A 15,343-nucleotide genomic window follows, 5' to 3' on the forward strand; every position below is an offset into this window, starting at 1 on the left:
TTAGCATCCATGGGCCCTGCACTCGAAATGCCAGGAGCTCTCCCCTCCCATCAGCAAGACAACTAAAAACATTCCCATACCCCCTTCGAAACGCTCGGTAGAAGCTACAGTGCCCCCCACTGAGAACCACCTTTGAGATGAATCGTGCTGAGACCCTGTGAATAACAAGGAGGTCACAGCCCCAGGACAAAGGGAGGTAAGGGGAAGAATCCAGGAGGCTGCGGTGGGTTTCCTGTTGGGCAGTGAGACAGATTTGCTAAACCGTGGGGCGGGCTAGGACCACTACATTTGGCAGTACTTGTGCAACATGCAGAGGTCGGGGTGGAAGCCGGGGAATGAGACTTTGGTAAAAGAGAAATTTCTTAGTATTGCTAAGTCAAGCCAGAATTGCCTTCTTGGTATCTTACTCCATGTTGCTCTCTCCATCCCCATACTGGTCACGTCTCCCCGGGACAACAGCAGCAGCCTCCTCCCTGGTTTTTCTCAGCCCTCTGTCCCATGGTCCCTCCTCCACGCAACAGGCGGAGCGATCTTTCCAGAGAGGATCGAGACTCCAGCCATTCCTCCCCTCTTCCCTTCCCGGGGCACTGGCCTCCTGTTGACAACGTTCTTCCTGTTTCCGGACACGCTGATCCCTCTCGCCTGGAGAACTGTCTCTCCCTTCTTTCACCTGTTAATCCTGCTCACGCTCAAGCCTCAAAATAAATCTCTTCTGGGAAGCCTTCCCTGACCCTCCAAGGAGTTGGCTGGGTCTCAGGACACAGAAATAATTCATTGAAAAAGATTAGCAAAGTAATTTTTTCAAACGTGCCTAATAACTTGATTAACCTCTGCAAAATTAGGCGAACCTATTTTGCTTACTGTTTTATACTCAACGCCTGGCACTTAGTAGGTGCTCAAGAACTAGTCCATAAACGAATGAATGAATCAACGAATGCATTTCTGCACACTCCTGCAGGAGTTCACGGCGCAGGGGCCAGGATGTCTTTTATTTCTTGGTCGCTGTACAGTCCTGACTGCACGGTCGCCGGGCCTCAGTTTACCCAGCCGCAGCAGCGGGCGGGGCCCTGGAGCCTACCGGATCCGGGCGACGCGCGCGCCCCCGAGTCCCAGGCCAGAGGGCCGGTCGCGCGGGCGGGGGCGCGTGCATCGGGCGCGCGGTGGACGTGACAGACCTACCGAGGCCTCGGGCCGCCCTCGGGGGCCCCCGCGCACGCGCGCCTCTCCGCCCCGCCCCGCCCCGCCCCGCCCCGCCCCGCCCCGCCCACTCCCCTGCCCCGCCCCGCCCGGCGCGCGCCGGCGCGGGAGGCGGGAGCTGGGGGCGGGGGCGGGGGCGGGGGCGACGCCGAGGGGGAAGGGCGGGCCCGGCCCGGCTCGGCCCGGCCGCCCGCGCGCGGCTCCTGGAGGCCCCGGGCCCGGCCCGGGCGGCGGTGGCGGTGGCGGCTCTAGCTCAAGACGTCGGTGGCGCCGTAGCACCGCGCCGCGGCCATGGCCCTGGTCACCCTGCAGCGGTCGCCCACGCCCAGCGCCGCCTCCTCCTCGGCCAGCAACAGCGAGGTGAGCCCCAGGCCCGCTGCGCCCGGCCTGGGCCGCCGGACGCCGAGCCGAGGCCGCCAGAGCCGGGGCCGCGCGTGCGCAGCGGCGGAGGGGTGGTGGCTGTGCGAGCTCTTGTGGGGGGCCCCACTGTAGGAACCGAGCTGGGCAGCCGGACCGGGGTGACAGTGCGAGGACTGTGTGCGATGTGACCCTGTGTGGGGGAGCTGTGCGGGGACTTTGTGTGCGGTGTGACCCCTATTGGGGAGCGACTTTGCAGGGACTGTGTGCAGTGCTCCTGTGGAAGTGCCTGCAGGGGATTGTGTGTGCGCTGTGATCCCCATCGGGGGTGACCCCCATCTTGGGGTGATCCCTGTTTGGCGGGGACTGTGCTTTGTGATCCCCATCTGAGGGTGACTGTGCAGAGACTGTGTGTGCAGGTGTGACCTCGTGAGTGGGGACTGTGATTTCAGGTGTGACCCCTGTCTGGGGGTTGACCTCTGTCTGGGAGGACTGTGTGTGTGGAGGGGACTCCTATTTGTGGGTGACTCTGCAGTGTGACCCGGGTCCAGGAGTGACTAGATGTGCGACTGGGACCCCTGATTGGGTGACTGCGTGAGCTGCTGGTTCTGAGACCTGTGGCCGGGGAGGGGGGGGTCGAGGCCCTTTGCCTGTGTGCCTGGCTTTGCGATGTGAGATGTGACTCTGGTTGACCTGTCTTCCGGGTGTGCCAGCGTGAGACAGGCATCTGGAGGTGCCCCTACAAACGTGTGAGATTGTTTCCCCACCTGCCGCCTCAGGAGTTCTGGCTGTAGGCGTGCCTGTGTCGCTGTGTGATGGTGACTGAGCCGTGTCACTGTGTGACGGTGACTGAGCGTGCTTCGGGTTCTGTGTGCAGCCTGAGTCCGGCTTTTCCTTTCTGTAACATCACTTAGGGCTGTGTGTTTATGTGCATCTGCCTTTCTGTGTGGCTGTGACCCATTCTGGCTGATTGCATAGGTGCATCTCTGGGCCGCATGTGCCGGCACTGTGCACGTTTTTGTGGTTCTGTGTGTGTGGCCCGGGTCTGTTTGCCTGGCTTCTTCCTCTGGGGTTAATTGAGGGAACTGGTGCCCTCTGAGCCTGCAGGGTTGGCCTGGCTTGTCTTGGGCCCTGTAGCTGGAGGGATGACCCTCTGGTCGTGCAGTCTCACCCACCATCTCTGGGAGAACCCTTCAAGGCCTCTGGTCTAAACTCTTATCTGTAACAAGGCTGAGTGTTTGCCTGCAGACCCTTAGCTATGTTTAGAGAAGACTGGAGAGGTGGCTCTGCAGTCTCAGGCCCAGGAAGTTCTGCAGCCGGCATCTGGGCTCTTCAGACCCTTTCTTTGTGGGAGGGAGTGGGGGAAGTTGACTGATAACACGGGGGAGGTTTGTGTGTCTGTGTGAGACGAGAATAATATTTGCGTTCGGTTTGACAGCCCCGTCTCCTGGTAGGGTAGCTCTTCAGCCTTGCTTTGCTGGGATTGGCAGGTATGTTTTCAGAGTGCCTGGGAACTTGAACCTTTTCCTTGGAGAGGTGAGGCCACTCATGAGTTATCTACAGACAGAAGGTTCTAATAATCCCCCCTCTACATGATGATTAGAGGCAAAAGAAATTGGCCATCAATGGCCTGCTACTGAGAAGTTGGATTGCAATAGTGCCTTTCCTTCCCACAGCGAGGAGGGGCTGTTTTCTGTTCCTGTCTCTGTCGTCTGGTAATTTACAGAGTACTTTTATGCATGTAATCTCAGGTTCTCATCACAAAAACTTACCTGAGGTAAGGGGAGAGGTTGGCTTCAGGCTGAGCCTGTCAGCCCAGATTTCTGATTCAAAACCCGATGTTCCTGGAGTTACTTGTAACCTAATCTGTTCTTGTCTGACACATTTTTAAGGGCTTATTATTTTTTAGTTTCATGCCATAAGTTGGCCATTGTAAAGTGTACAATTCAGCGGTTTTCAGTATATTCATGAGATTATGCAAGCATCACCACCATCTAATTCCAGAACATTTTCACCCCCCACCAAAAAAGGAACTCTGTACCCCTTAGCCCTCAGCTGCAGCCTCCCCCTGCCCTATGCTCCCTAAGGCAGCCACTCATCTACTTTCTGTATCTATGGATTTGTTTATTCTGAATATTTTATATAAATGGAATCACACCCTATGTGGCCTTTTGTGTCTGGCTTCTTTTACTCAGTGTCATGTTTTCTTTTTTTTTTTTTTTTTTGAGACAGGGTTTCACCATTTTGGTCAGGGTGGTCTTGATCTCTTGACCTGGTGGTCTGATTGCCTTGGCCTCCCAAAGTGCTGGGATTACAGGCATGAGCCACTGCGCCCAGCCCAGCATCATGTTTTCAAAGTTCTGCATGTTGTAGCATGTGGCAGTACTTCATTTGTTTTCATGGCTGTATAATACTCCATTGTATGGATGTACCATATATTGTTGGACATTTGCATTGTTTCTACTAGGCAAAGTTTCTTTTTTCTTTTGACATGGAGTCTCACCCTATCACCGGGCAGGAGTGCAGTGGCACCATCTTGGCTCAGTGCAACCTCCACCTCCTGGGTTGAAGCGATTCTCCTACCTCAGCCTCCCAAGTAGCTGGGATTACAGGCGTGTGCCACCACGCCCAGCTAATTTTTTTTCTGTAGAGACAAGGTTTCACCATGTTGGACAGGATCGTCTTGATCTCTTGACCTCATCATCCGCACGCCTCAGCTGCCCAAAGTGCTGGCATTACAGGTGTGAGCCACCACGCCCGGCCTACGTTTTCAGTTATTTTATAAAGCATTATTTTTACCAAGTGCCAATGACCTGATAAACACAAAGTAAAACTCAGGCAGCTTTTATTCTATCGTAGTAAAGCTGCAGCATTTGTAGCTGGGCTTTGAATGGGCTGGGATGTTTCCTGAAGGCAAGGCCCTCGCCCAGATGTGTTGAGCTGAGAAGCAAGGTGTGTTGGAGATAGCAGGTGTGCATGGGGGCAGGAGACCTGGGTGGGCCAGGCCGGCTCTGCCCTGGTCCGCCCTTGCTTGAGTTACTACCTGTCTGTGGGCCCTGGCTCATCTAAAAGGACTAGGTTACCTCTTTCATGTGTTCCGTGGCATATATAGCTTCCCTGGAATAGCTGACCTGACATGGCCTTTCATCCAAGAACCTGGGAGAGTGACCGAGAATTAAGTGATTGTGAAGTCCATACCCACAAGCCACGTCATCACTCATCAAAATGCAACTTCATAATGAGTCAGACACTTAGGGCTGCGCTTTCCTGACACAGCCAGGCCTGCTGCCGGCGTGGGAAACAGGGATAGCAGCCTTCAAGCCCTCAGCCCTAAGGCTCTCCTTTCTCTTTTAATTTTCTTTCTTTTCTTCCCCCCAAGTCTTTAATTTTATCACTTATGTTATTTTCTTGTGAATCTTAACTCAGTTCCTTTGTGTGAACAGGCAGCACACAAGAATAGATAAATCAGTAATTTTCAGGAATGGATCGTAACATTGTTGTTGCTGAGAAACGTTCAAGGTGACTAATTTTCATGGGCAGATCTCCAGGCACATTTTGGATTGGACCAGAGTTTCTCAACCCACTGTTGCCACTTGGGACCAGAACATTCTCTCTTGTGGGGGGACCGTGCTGTGCATTATGGGATGTGTAGCACATGTGGGATCCTGTCCTCTACCCACTAGGTGCCAGTAGTGACCTCCAGAAAAATGCCTCCAGACATCGCCTACTGTCTCTTCTTGAGAGAACTTGCTCCCAGTTGAGAACCACTGGGTTAGACCCAACATTCTCTTCTCAGTTTGTTGCTGTTGTGACTTGTTTTGTGGTCACTGAAGCCTTCCCTGGCCGTTCCAATTGTCCTTCAGTGTAGGGTAGGTGCCTCTGCAAAATCTTGTATGTGCATCATCTTAATAGGATGTAGGGACTCTCTGGCCCTCTGGTGTACACATTCTTTTTTTTTTTTTTGAGACTTAGTCTTGCTCTGTCACCCAGGCTGGAGTGCAGTGGTGTGATCTCGGCTCACTGCAACCTCCGCCTTCTGGGTTCAAGTGATTCTCCTGCCTGAGCCTCCCACGTAGCTGGGATTACAGATTATTTGCCACTATGCCTGGCTAATTTTTGTATTTTTAGTAGAGTTGAGGTGTCACCGTGTTGGCTAGGCTGGTCTCGAACTCCTGACCTCATGATCCACCTGCCTTGGCCTCCCAAAGTGCTGGGATTACAGGTGTGAGCCACCACACCTGGCTTTTTTTTTTTTTTTTTTTTTTGAGACGGAGTCTGGCTCTGTTGTCCGGGCTGGAGTGCAGTGGTGCGATCTTGGCTCACTGCAACCTCCGCCTCCTGGGTTCAACTGATTCACCTGCCTCAGCCTCCCAGGTAGCTGAGATTACCGGTACGTGCCACCATGCCTGTCTAAGTTTTGTAATTTTAGTAGAGACGGGGTGTCACCGTCTTGGCCAGGCTGGTCTGGAACTCCTGACCTCAGATGATCCACCTGCCTTGGCATCCTGCAGTGTTGGGATTACAACCGTGGCCAGCTGGTGTATTCATTCTTGGTTGAAGTTGCCACCTCCTGGTGGGTTTCCCTTGCTGCCCAGGCCCCGCCCTACATTATCTCTGGACCACTTTTCCTCCGCCTCCTCGGCTTCTGCTTCATTTCTGTCCTCAGTCAGCCCTGCATCTCTCCCAGCCATCACAGCTTTCCAGGTTTCTTTTTCCCATTCAATAGGTGCCTCTGTGCAACATAAAAACCATGCCAAGTCCCAGTGGTGCCGAGTTGTTTGGGGGGTGTGTGTGTGTCTCCTTCTCATTTCAGTTTGCTCTTTGAAAGAAAAAAAATAAGTCATAGGTACTTCTGGAGCCCAACCTCTTGGCCTTTTAGCTTTCAGAACATATTAAATATCTTTTTCTTGCATTTATATAAATAACCGATAGCCTAGAACATTTCGTATTAAACGTTTAAGTCTTTTCGAGAACCACCAAGAGCTTTCGAGACCTACACACAGACAGCCCGATTCCTGGCCACCTTTCACTGTGCAAGACTTGCCTGGGATGGTTTTTTGAAAATGGTGTTCATCACTCAGCTGTGATTGCCTGGCTCGACAGAGGAAGTGGATTCTCTTTAAACACGGCCCCCTCCCCTTAAAAGAGAAAAACAGGATAAGATCCAGAACAACCCCGGAAAGTTGAGGGCCGAGGGCTAAAGACTGCTGGGTAACAACACCAGATAGGAAATGCTCAGCTAACAGGACTCCATCCCCTGGACTGTGGCAGGAATGTGGGTCAACATTGGGAAACCTGAAAATTCCCCCACGGAAATGACTCCAAGGGACAGACCGGGATTGGTGAGGAAAGGGCATGGCTGTTGAGAAGTAGCCAGGTTTCCTGGATATCTTTATCTTTTTCCAACACCGGGTTGGAAAATGTGAGACTGCCGCCCGAGGCGTGTTGTCAGTGGTGCCTGTGGTGTGATATTCTCTTTCTTTCTCTGTAGTTGGAGGCTGGGAGCGATGAAGATCGAAAGTTAAACCTCAGGTAAGCAGACTTTCCATTTTTGTTCCTAAGTCTTTCTCCCAAGCAGGTAAGGAATGCTCTTGTTCCTCTCCAAAGGGAAAACCTACGAAAAGAATATGCCAATTTTTTCAGCGCCTTAGCAGTTATTACCTACAGCATATCTAAAACTGTAATGCTTTAAAATCCATATGTACGTTTAGCCGCCTTAGTAATATTATATAACACTTGGAAAAGAAGGAAAATAATTGCCATTATTCTACCACCCTTACATTACCATTTGGGGCATATTTTTTTTTTTTTTGTAACTTACTATTTTTTAATAGAGACAGGGTCTTGGACTCCCGGCCTCAAGTGATCTTCCTGCTTGGCCTCCCAAAGTACTGGGATTACAGTCATGAGCTACTGCACCCTGCCTAAGTTGAACATTTTTATGTATTTTCTTGCAGACTATTCTTCTGCTTATAAAAAAAAAAACCTAATAATCAAGAAACGAATGTTCCTTTTGCCATAAGCACTTTGCTGATTTGAAACAGATACTCAACCCCCTAAATGTATCAATTCATGGTGCTTTAACTGTGCTTAGGAGAAATCTTTAGCTCTGTTCATTTAAAAGATTCCAAGATGTAGTCCTCAGCTGATGTATTCATTAATGGACACCAAAAACATTTTTGTTTTTTTTTGCCAAAAATTAAGTCCTGCTTTTTTGGGGGTGTTTATAGATGATTCAGCCCTTTGTTATATTCATATAATATATTCCTTCACACCAAGGAGCCAGTCTTAAACTCTGACCTCAGAGTTCAAAAAGAGTAAACAAACTTTCAGGGATATTGTTCTTTAAAAAAAAAAAAAAAAGTCTGTTTTATCTCATGAGGGGAAGGAAAATTAATTGGAAGAGGAAATGTGTGTTCAGAAATTGGGGTCAACTATTCATTACTGAGAGCAGGGTGTTCTGGTCAAACTCTCATGCAGAACTGGTAGAAATATGATCAGCTTTTTTTTGACGTTTCTGTCTGTTTGAGTGAAGGAAGGGGAAATACTCACTTTTATTGTGGCACACATGATTTCTAAAGATAGTGTGGGTAGGGAAACACGAGCCTGCAAGAATCAAAGAGATAAGATGTCTTATTTCTGCTGCTGGGTCTTCGCTTTTAATGTGATGCTCAAGACACGGGACATATTTGCTCTGTCACTCTGGGGTTTTTGGTTAGTCAGGTCAGGGCCCACCTCAGGGTTCCCAGCGTGGAAGCAGCTGGACTCCCAAGTGGGGGCAGTCATGGGCCGAGTTGCAGATCAGACTGGGTGGAAGCAGGGAGGGGGTGGAGTGGAAGTCTGGAGACTGGCTGTCAAGGACGAACTGAAAGAGCAGCTTGCCTGCCTTTTCAGAGTAGCTCCTGAGGTACCCAGCTCCCTTCCCCCCAAAATCCCCTACCCCAGATCCCTGCCCCCAGGTTCCCTTCCCCCAGTCCCTCACCATCTCCCCTCCCCTCCCCCAGCTTCCCTCCCTAGATCCACCTCCCCAAGCTCCCATTCCCCAAACCCCCTCCCAAGATCCACTCCCCAAGCCCCCCTCCCCAATATTCCTCCCCCAAATCCCCTCCCTAGATTTGCTCCCCCATCTCCCCTCCCTAAAGTCCCCTCCCCAAGCTCCCCTCCCCTAGATTTCCTCTCTAGATCCCCTTTGAAAGCCTCTCCCCGTCTCTCTTCTCCATCTGCCCTCCCCCAGCTCCCCTCCCCCAGCTCCCCTCCCCCAGCTCCCCTCTCCCTGATTTCCTCCTTAGCTCCCCTCCCAAGCTCCCCACCCTCAGGTCCGCTCCTCGAGCTCCCCTCCTCAAAGCTCTTTTCCCCCAGTTCCCTCTTAGAGCTCCTCTCCACCAAGTCGCCTCCCCAACTTCCTCCTGGAGCTCCCTTCCCCGGCTCCCCTCCCCAGCTCCCTCCTGGAGTTCCCCTCCCCGGCTCCCCTCCCCGGCTCCCCTCCCCCAGCTCCCTCCTGGAGCTCCCCTCCCCCACACCTCCTCCCCTGGTTCCTCTCCAGCCCTTTCTTGGGGTTGGAATCTCTTCCATCCCTTGACCCCATCCCTCTCTGTCAGGGCTGTTATTGGTGAGAGAGCACTGAGTTCTGTCACTTAGACTATCTTTGGGACAAAGAGCTATTTTCGTTTTTTAATTACCTTTAATAGCTTATAACATAGTGTTTTCAGTTAATTTGAACTTATAAATGGCAGTGACATGAAAATGTGTATATGGACCTTTCTCACTGGTATTTAACCTTTTTAAAACTATATATATATATATATATATATATATATATATATATATATATATATATTTTAAAGGCTAGTCAAGTGGAGTGGAGAAGGAACAAAGAAATCTGTAACTGGTTGTGATCAGTGAGTTGTAAACACCACTGCACTCGGACCAGCCTTAACTTTTTTTTAAATTAAAATATTTTATTTTTATTTTTTGGAGACAGAGTCCTAACTTTGTTGTCCAGGCCAGAGTGCAGTGGTATGATTACAGCTCACTGCAGCCTTGAACTCCTGGGGCCAAGCTATGTTCCCACCTCAGCCTCCCAAGTAGCTGGACTACAGGTGTGTGCCACCACACCTGGCTTATTTAAAAAAATTTTTTTTTTTTTTTTTTTTTTTTTTTTTTGAGATGGAGTCTTGCTGTGTCACCAAGCACCAGGCTGCAGTGTAGTGGTGCAATCTTGGCTCACTGCAATCTCCGTCTCCTGGGTTCAAGCAGTTCACCTGCCTCAGCCTCCCAGGTAGCTGGGAATACAGGCGCACACCACCACACCCAGCTAATTTTTGTTTTTTTGGTGGAGACAGGGTTTTACCATGTTGGCCAGGATGGTCTCAATCTCTTGACCTTGTGATCCACCCACCTCGGCCTCCCAAAGTGCTGGGATTATAGGCGTGAGCCACCGTGCCCAGCCTTAAAATGTGTTTTTGAAGAGACAAGGTCTCACTGTGTTGTTGAGGCTGGTCTCAAATTCCTGGGCTCAAGTGATCCTCCCACCTCAGCCTTCCAAAGTCCTGGGATTACAGGCATGATGACAGCCAGTGTACCTGGCCCTTTTCTCGCTAATAAAAGTCCCTTTCTCTGCCTAGTTGGGAGCTGCAGGGGACCTTACAAAGGGATGGGAAATAAGGCTTTGGCAGCTTTCCGTGTTGAATCCTCAAAACAGCCTTAGGAAGGAGATTTTCCCAGTTGGTGGTTGAGGCCCAAGATTGGAATTGGGAAATACTGTATTTGAAGTGAGACCTTCAACGTCAAGTTGACCCTACTGTGCTGCATTTCTGGAGACCAGGTTCATAATGCGGTTTGAATTAGCTGTCTCAGACATACAGGTGAGGGAGCTTGCCTAAGGCCACTGGAGTGAATTAGCAGCAGCGCCAGGGCCAGCATCAAGGACTCATGCCAGCTGGTGGTGGATGCCTCCTAGGATGTTGGATCATTGTGACTACCACCGAGAGTCCTTCTGTGCCACTCTCAGCAGGTCCCCAATACCATTGTGACCACTGGGAGACCCTGGGCTGGAGTTGGAGACCTGTGTTCTCATTCAGGGTGGGATGCTGGGCTCTGGGCTTGTCCCCCCTTTTAAGTCCCTCTTCAACCACCTTGACGTAGCACTCCCCTTTTGAGGCACAGGACACCATCCTGCCTCCTGACCTTCCTTGCCACACAAGAAAAGTTGTTGTGGCCTGGTTTAAGCTTTGACTGAAACTCATTCACATCCATGTGGTAATTTGCATTTTCAGGCCTTTTCTCTCTGAGTCTCTCCTAGAGAAGAAAATTATGGAATAGTTTGTTGCTTTTTGTTTGTTTGGGGTCGGGAAAGTTAGAGATTTCTCTTTGTTTCCAATGGATGCCGAAGGCGAACTGCCATTACCTCGTCTCTAAGAAAAACTGGAGGTAGCAGGATATTCCTCTCTCTTTTCTCCCCTTCGCCTAGCCTTAACTAATAGTGTCATCTTTTGGGTCATCCAAAAAGTCAGCTCTGATTCTTCCATATTCAGTAAATTGCAGGGACACATGGATTGGATTTTCCGAGTCACCCGCCTTCTTTTTCCAAGGTTCCCTGGTGGCACCTCTTTGGTCCTCACACCTCCTCTGTTCCATCACAGAGGGACACCTCTGGACCCATCCCCTCTGCCTTGGCATATCACCCCTGGCCTCTTGAGGCTTCTTCCTGCTGGTCCCCGAAGTCTTCCCTGTGTTCTGGTGTCACTGGTATTGCTGGCCTGTCCGCCCTCCACTCTCACACGTGCCTCTGCCAGTCCACGGGCCTACTCCCTGCTCCCCAACCACACACGTTCCCTAGGCCGGTTCCTTTTCACCGGGCCACAGTCCTCATGGCCAGTGAAAAGTACTCCCACCCCAAATGTTTGTGACTTCCCTCTCTTCAGAGAAAGCATGAGGCCCCTGGTGTCCCTCTCCGTGACAGGCGCCACACCCACCTTACAGGGCAGGTCTGTGTGTCTTTGTCGCATCCCTTAGTGATAGGGCCTCATTTCTCTGCCTTCATGTAGCATTTAAACAGTTTAAATGGCCGGGCATGGTAGCTCACGCCTCTAATCCCAGCACTTTGGAAGGCCAAGGCAGGATGGATCACTGAAGCTCAGGAGTTCAAGACCAGCCTGGCCAACATGGTAAAACCCCCCTCTACTAAAAAAACAAAAATTAGCCAGGCGTGGAGGTGCAGACCTGTAATCTCAGAAACTCAGGAGGCTGAGGCAGGAGAACTGCTTGAACCCAGGAAGTTACAGTGAGCTAAGATCATGCCACTGCACTCCAGCCTGGACAACAGAGCAAGACTCTGTCTCAAAATAAGTAAAGAAATAAAATAAATAAAAATAAACAGTTTAAGTGGTTGAAACTTTGACCCTGAAGTCAATTCCAGACAGTAGGAGAAATATAGCAAGGTGTAGGGGGAAGGCAGTGGGGTTCTAAGTCAGGCAGACCTATCTGGCTCCTGTGCCAGTTACCAAACCTAACTCCTGGCTGAGTTACCTCTGTGCGTTCCTACAGCTCCGTGGGTGTCAGTTGTTCCACCTGTAAAACAAGGATGACACTACGACCTTTCAGGGTTGTGGAGTAGTTTGTCTGATACTCCTCACCCAGGCCAGGCGCAGTGGCTCATGCCTGTAATCCCAACACTTTGAGAGGCCAAGGTGAGTGGATCGGCTTGAGCCCAGGAGTTCAAGACCATTTTATGCAATCTGGCAAAAAAATCTCAATAAAAATAGAAAAATTAGCTGGGCATGGTAGCACACATCTGTAGTCCCAGCTACTCAAAAGGCCACGGTAGGAGGATCACTTGAACCCAGGAGGTCAAGGCTACAGTGAGCTAAGATTGTGCCGCTGCACTCCATCCTGAGTGAAAGAGCGAGACCCTGTCTCAAGAAAAAAGTTCCTTGCCCAGAATCTGGTCCACGGTGGGCTTGGTTGCTACACTCGGTCTTCACCAGGTATTGCTCACGTGTAGTGTTAGTTCATGCCCCAGGAGAATTAGAGGGGCCGACTCCCTGCAGGTGCTGGGGCCAGGCCTAAGAGGGCGCCCACCCCAGATGCTCTTTGACTGGGAATAGGCTGCCTCCTTTACCCGGCTACATTCCTGTAAGATGCAAATAAGAATACAGACTTGGAGGAAGCAGTGTTATGATTCAGTTTTTCGGACGGCCTTCTGGGAAGTGTCTGAGGAACTGATCATCTCACACCCGGCACGCAGGCGATTGCAGCAGAGCAGTATAGATCAGTTCCCTTGCTCTTCCCTGCCTCCCTCATGTGCAGGCTGCTGCTGGCCGCACGCAGTCCCTCTTTGGAAGCTGTGCTGTTCAGACTGTGGGAATTGGTGAGCAGATGGCCCTGCTGGCAGCAGCTTCTGGCTCCCTTGCCATCCTGGGAGCCGGCTCAGTCTGGCATGAGACATAAGTAGTTGTGGGCCAGGCAGGACACTGGGGAGATAATATTGTCCCCAGGGTGTGGATCAGGAGTGAAGTATTTTTTTTTTTTTTTCAGTCCAGCATTTCCAAGTCAAGTGTGGGAACATAATTGTTAGAATGATCGTAATTTGGTTATTTGTGATTGCCTGCCCTAGCAAAGGTTTGGGCCAGAGCGGCAGGATTTTGTCTCTTCTGTGTTATTTGGTTTCAGTGGTAAGCTGTGAACTCCCTGACTCCTCTGCCTTTCTCTCCACACTCCCTTCCCCTTTTGGTCTTCACCTGGAAGTCCCCCAGGGAGCCCATTCTCCTTGCAGCCTTCTGAAGTGTGGTTTTGCCTTCTCTCACTCCCTACAGTTTCACAGTGGATGGGGTTGGCATGTCATTGCCCTGCAGACCATATGTCCCCTCTTCAGTGAGCACCCCTGCTTTTGCAGCTGTCCACCCTCTGGGGTTCCTCCCTGCCCTTGGTGCTCCATCTTAGCCTGGGCTTTGTTGTCTTTGTTGCCAGTCTGCCCAGTTAAAGTCCTACCAGGAGGTGTCACACAGCCACTGCATCCAAGTTCCGTGTTCGTGCTGAAGAGGGACGTCCGCATAGGTTACTGTATCAATCATCTCTTGCTGTATAACAAGTTATCCCTAACTTAACCATTAAACAATGCATGTTTATTTTATTTTATCTTTTAATTTTTTTCTTTTTTATTTGAGATGGAGTTTTGCTCTTGTTGCCCAGGCTGGAGTGCAATGGCATAATCTCGGGTCACCGCAACCTGCACCACCCGGGTTCAAGCGATTCTCCTGCCTCAGCCTCCCAGGTTGCTGGGACTACAGGCATGCGCCACCACACCTGGCTAATTTTGCGTTTTTAGTAGAGAAGGGTTTTCTCCATGTTGATCAGGTGGGTTCAAACTCCCGACCTCAGGTGATCCACCTGCCTTGGTCTCCCGAAGTGATGGGATTACAGGCATGAGCCACCGCACCCGGCTCGTGTTTATTATCTCACAGTTTCCATGGGTCAGGGATCTGGACACAGTATCACTGGGTTCTCTGTGGTCTCACAGGCTTGCTGGCCAGGGTTGGGGACTCATCTGAACCCCAGGGTCCTCTTTTAAGCTCACGAGGTTCTTTGCTGAATTCATCTTTTTTTTTTTTTGAGATGGAGTCTTGCTCTGTCACCCAGGCTGGAGTGCAGTGGCACCATCTCGGCTCACCGCAACCTCTACCTCCCGGGTTCAAGCAGTTCTCTTTTCTCAGCCTCCCGAGTAGCTGGGACTACAGGTGCACATCACCATGCCCAGCAAATTTTTGTATTTTTAGTAGAGATGGGGTTTTACTATATTGGTCAGGCTGGTCTCAAACTGCTGACTTCAGGTGATCCACCTGCCTCGGCCTCCCAAAGTTCTGGGATTATAGGTGTGAGCCAGCGTGCCCGGCCTGAATTCATTTTCTTGCAGCTGTAGAATTCATGGCACTTGCTTTTTCAAGGCCAGCAGAAGAGTCTGCTGCTGTAGGGTCTTATAACAGACTGTAATCACAGGAATGATTATCTTATCACCCTTAATGTACAGTGCAGCCTAATTAAGGGAACAACTCTCCCATCTTGTTCTCTGGTCCTGCGCACATTCAAAGAGAAAGGCTCACCCGTGTGCATGCACCAGGCAGAATTCTGCCCACCAGTCAGTCTGTGAGTTCTAGGGATGCCCCCAGTCTAATGTAGAGAAAACACATGTAAACAAGTAGGTTTCGATTCAGTGTTACAGATGTGCCTGGTTATGGGATGGTAAGGGGTGCCTGGTGTTCAGGAATATGGAGAGCGAGCCTTACAGAGTTTGATACCACCCTGGAGAACGCTGGTCCCCTCCACTCAGCACCCACATGCTTGTTCATGCTCTGAGGCTTCGTGTCTCTTAGATTTACCCCACCTTTGATATGTTGACCTTAAAAATAACCACTGCTGTTGATTCTTAAGATATATTTTTTCCCACAGCTTTAGACTTAGAGAGGGATGGGCACGGGTTTGGCTCCTATGTCTGTCCTTTGTCATGTCAGTAGACTGTTATATGATCTTGAGCAGGCCTTAGTTTCAAATGCGCATTGTAGTATGCAGCTTGTAGGGTGGCTGTCAGAATTCAGTGTGCTCATGACATGAACATCTTCTCCCATAGTAGACTCAACAAGTGCCCCTGCCCGTACTTCCTTCATGGTAATAGCTTCTCTTGGAAATGATTCGTGTCTTACTTTTTCTTCTCACAGGCGTTTTTCTCTCCTTAGTGTTTCCTTGGTATTTGGTACTTGCTTTATAGTGTATGTGCTTAAGTACGTAAATGTTTCCT

The 15,343-nt window shown here is 50.5% G+C and overlaps 1 protein-coding gene across 3 annotated transcripts in view; it reads left to right on the forward strand.

Moving 5' to 3' along the window:
- The first annotated feature begins 1,351 nt into the window (after positions 1-1,351).
- The window catches only part of SSH1 (slingshot protein phosphatase 1), a 79,719-nt gene continuing 65,727 nt past the window's right edge, over positions 1,352-15,343 (forward strand). Inside the window, exons 1-2 of one of the 3 annotated variants that reach the window (XM_039472171.2) lie at positions 1,352-1,557; positions 7,046-7,086. In XM_039472171.2, coding sequence (XP_039328105.1) covers positions 1,489-1,557; positions 7,046-7,086 — 110 coding nt within the window. In that variant the 5' untranslated portion in view covers positions 1,352-1,488. Of the gene's footprint in view, positions 1,558-5,841; positions 7,087-15,343 lie in introns of those variants that run through there. The other 2 variants (XM_039472169.2, XM_074402274.1) reach the window with 2 other exon arrangements.

The sequence above is a fragment of the Saimiri boliviensis genome, chromosome 7, assembly GCF_048565385.1.
Source record: "Saimiri boliviensis isolate mSaiBol1 chromosome 7, mSaiBol1.pri, whole genome shotgun sequence".
Taxonomy (NCBI): domain Eukaryota; kingdom Metazoa; phylum Chordata; class Mammalia; order Primates; family Cebidae; genus Saimiri; species Saimiri boliviensis.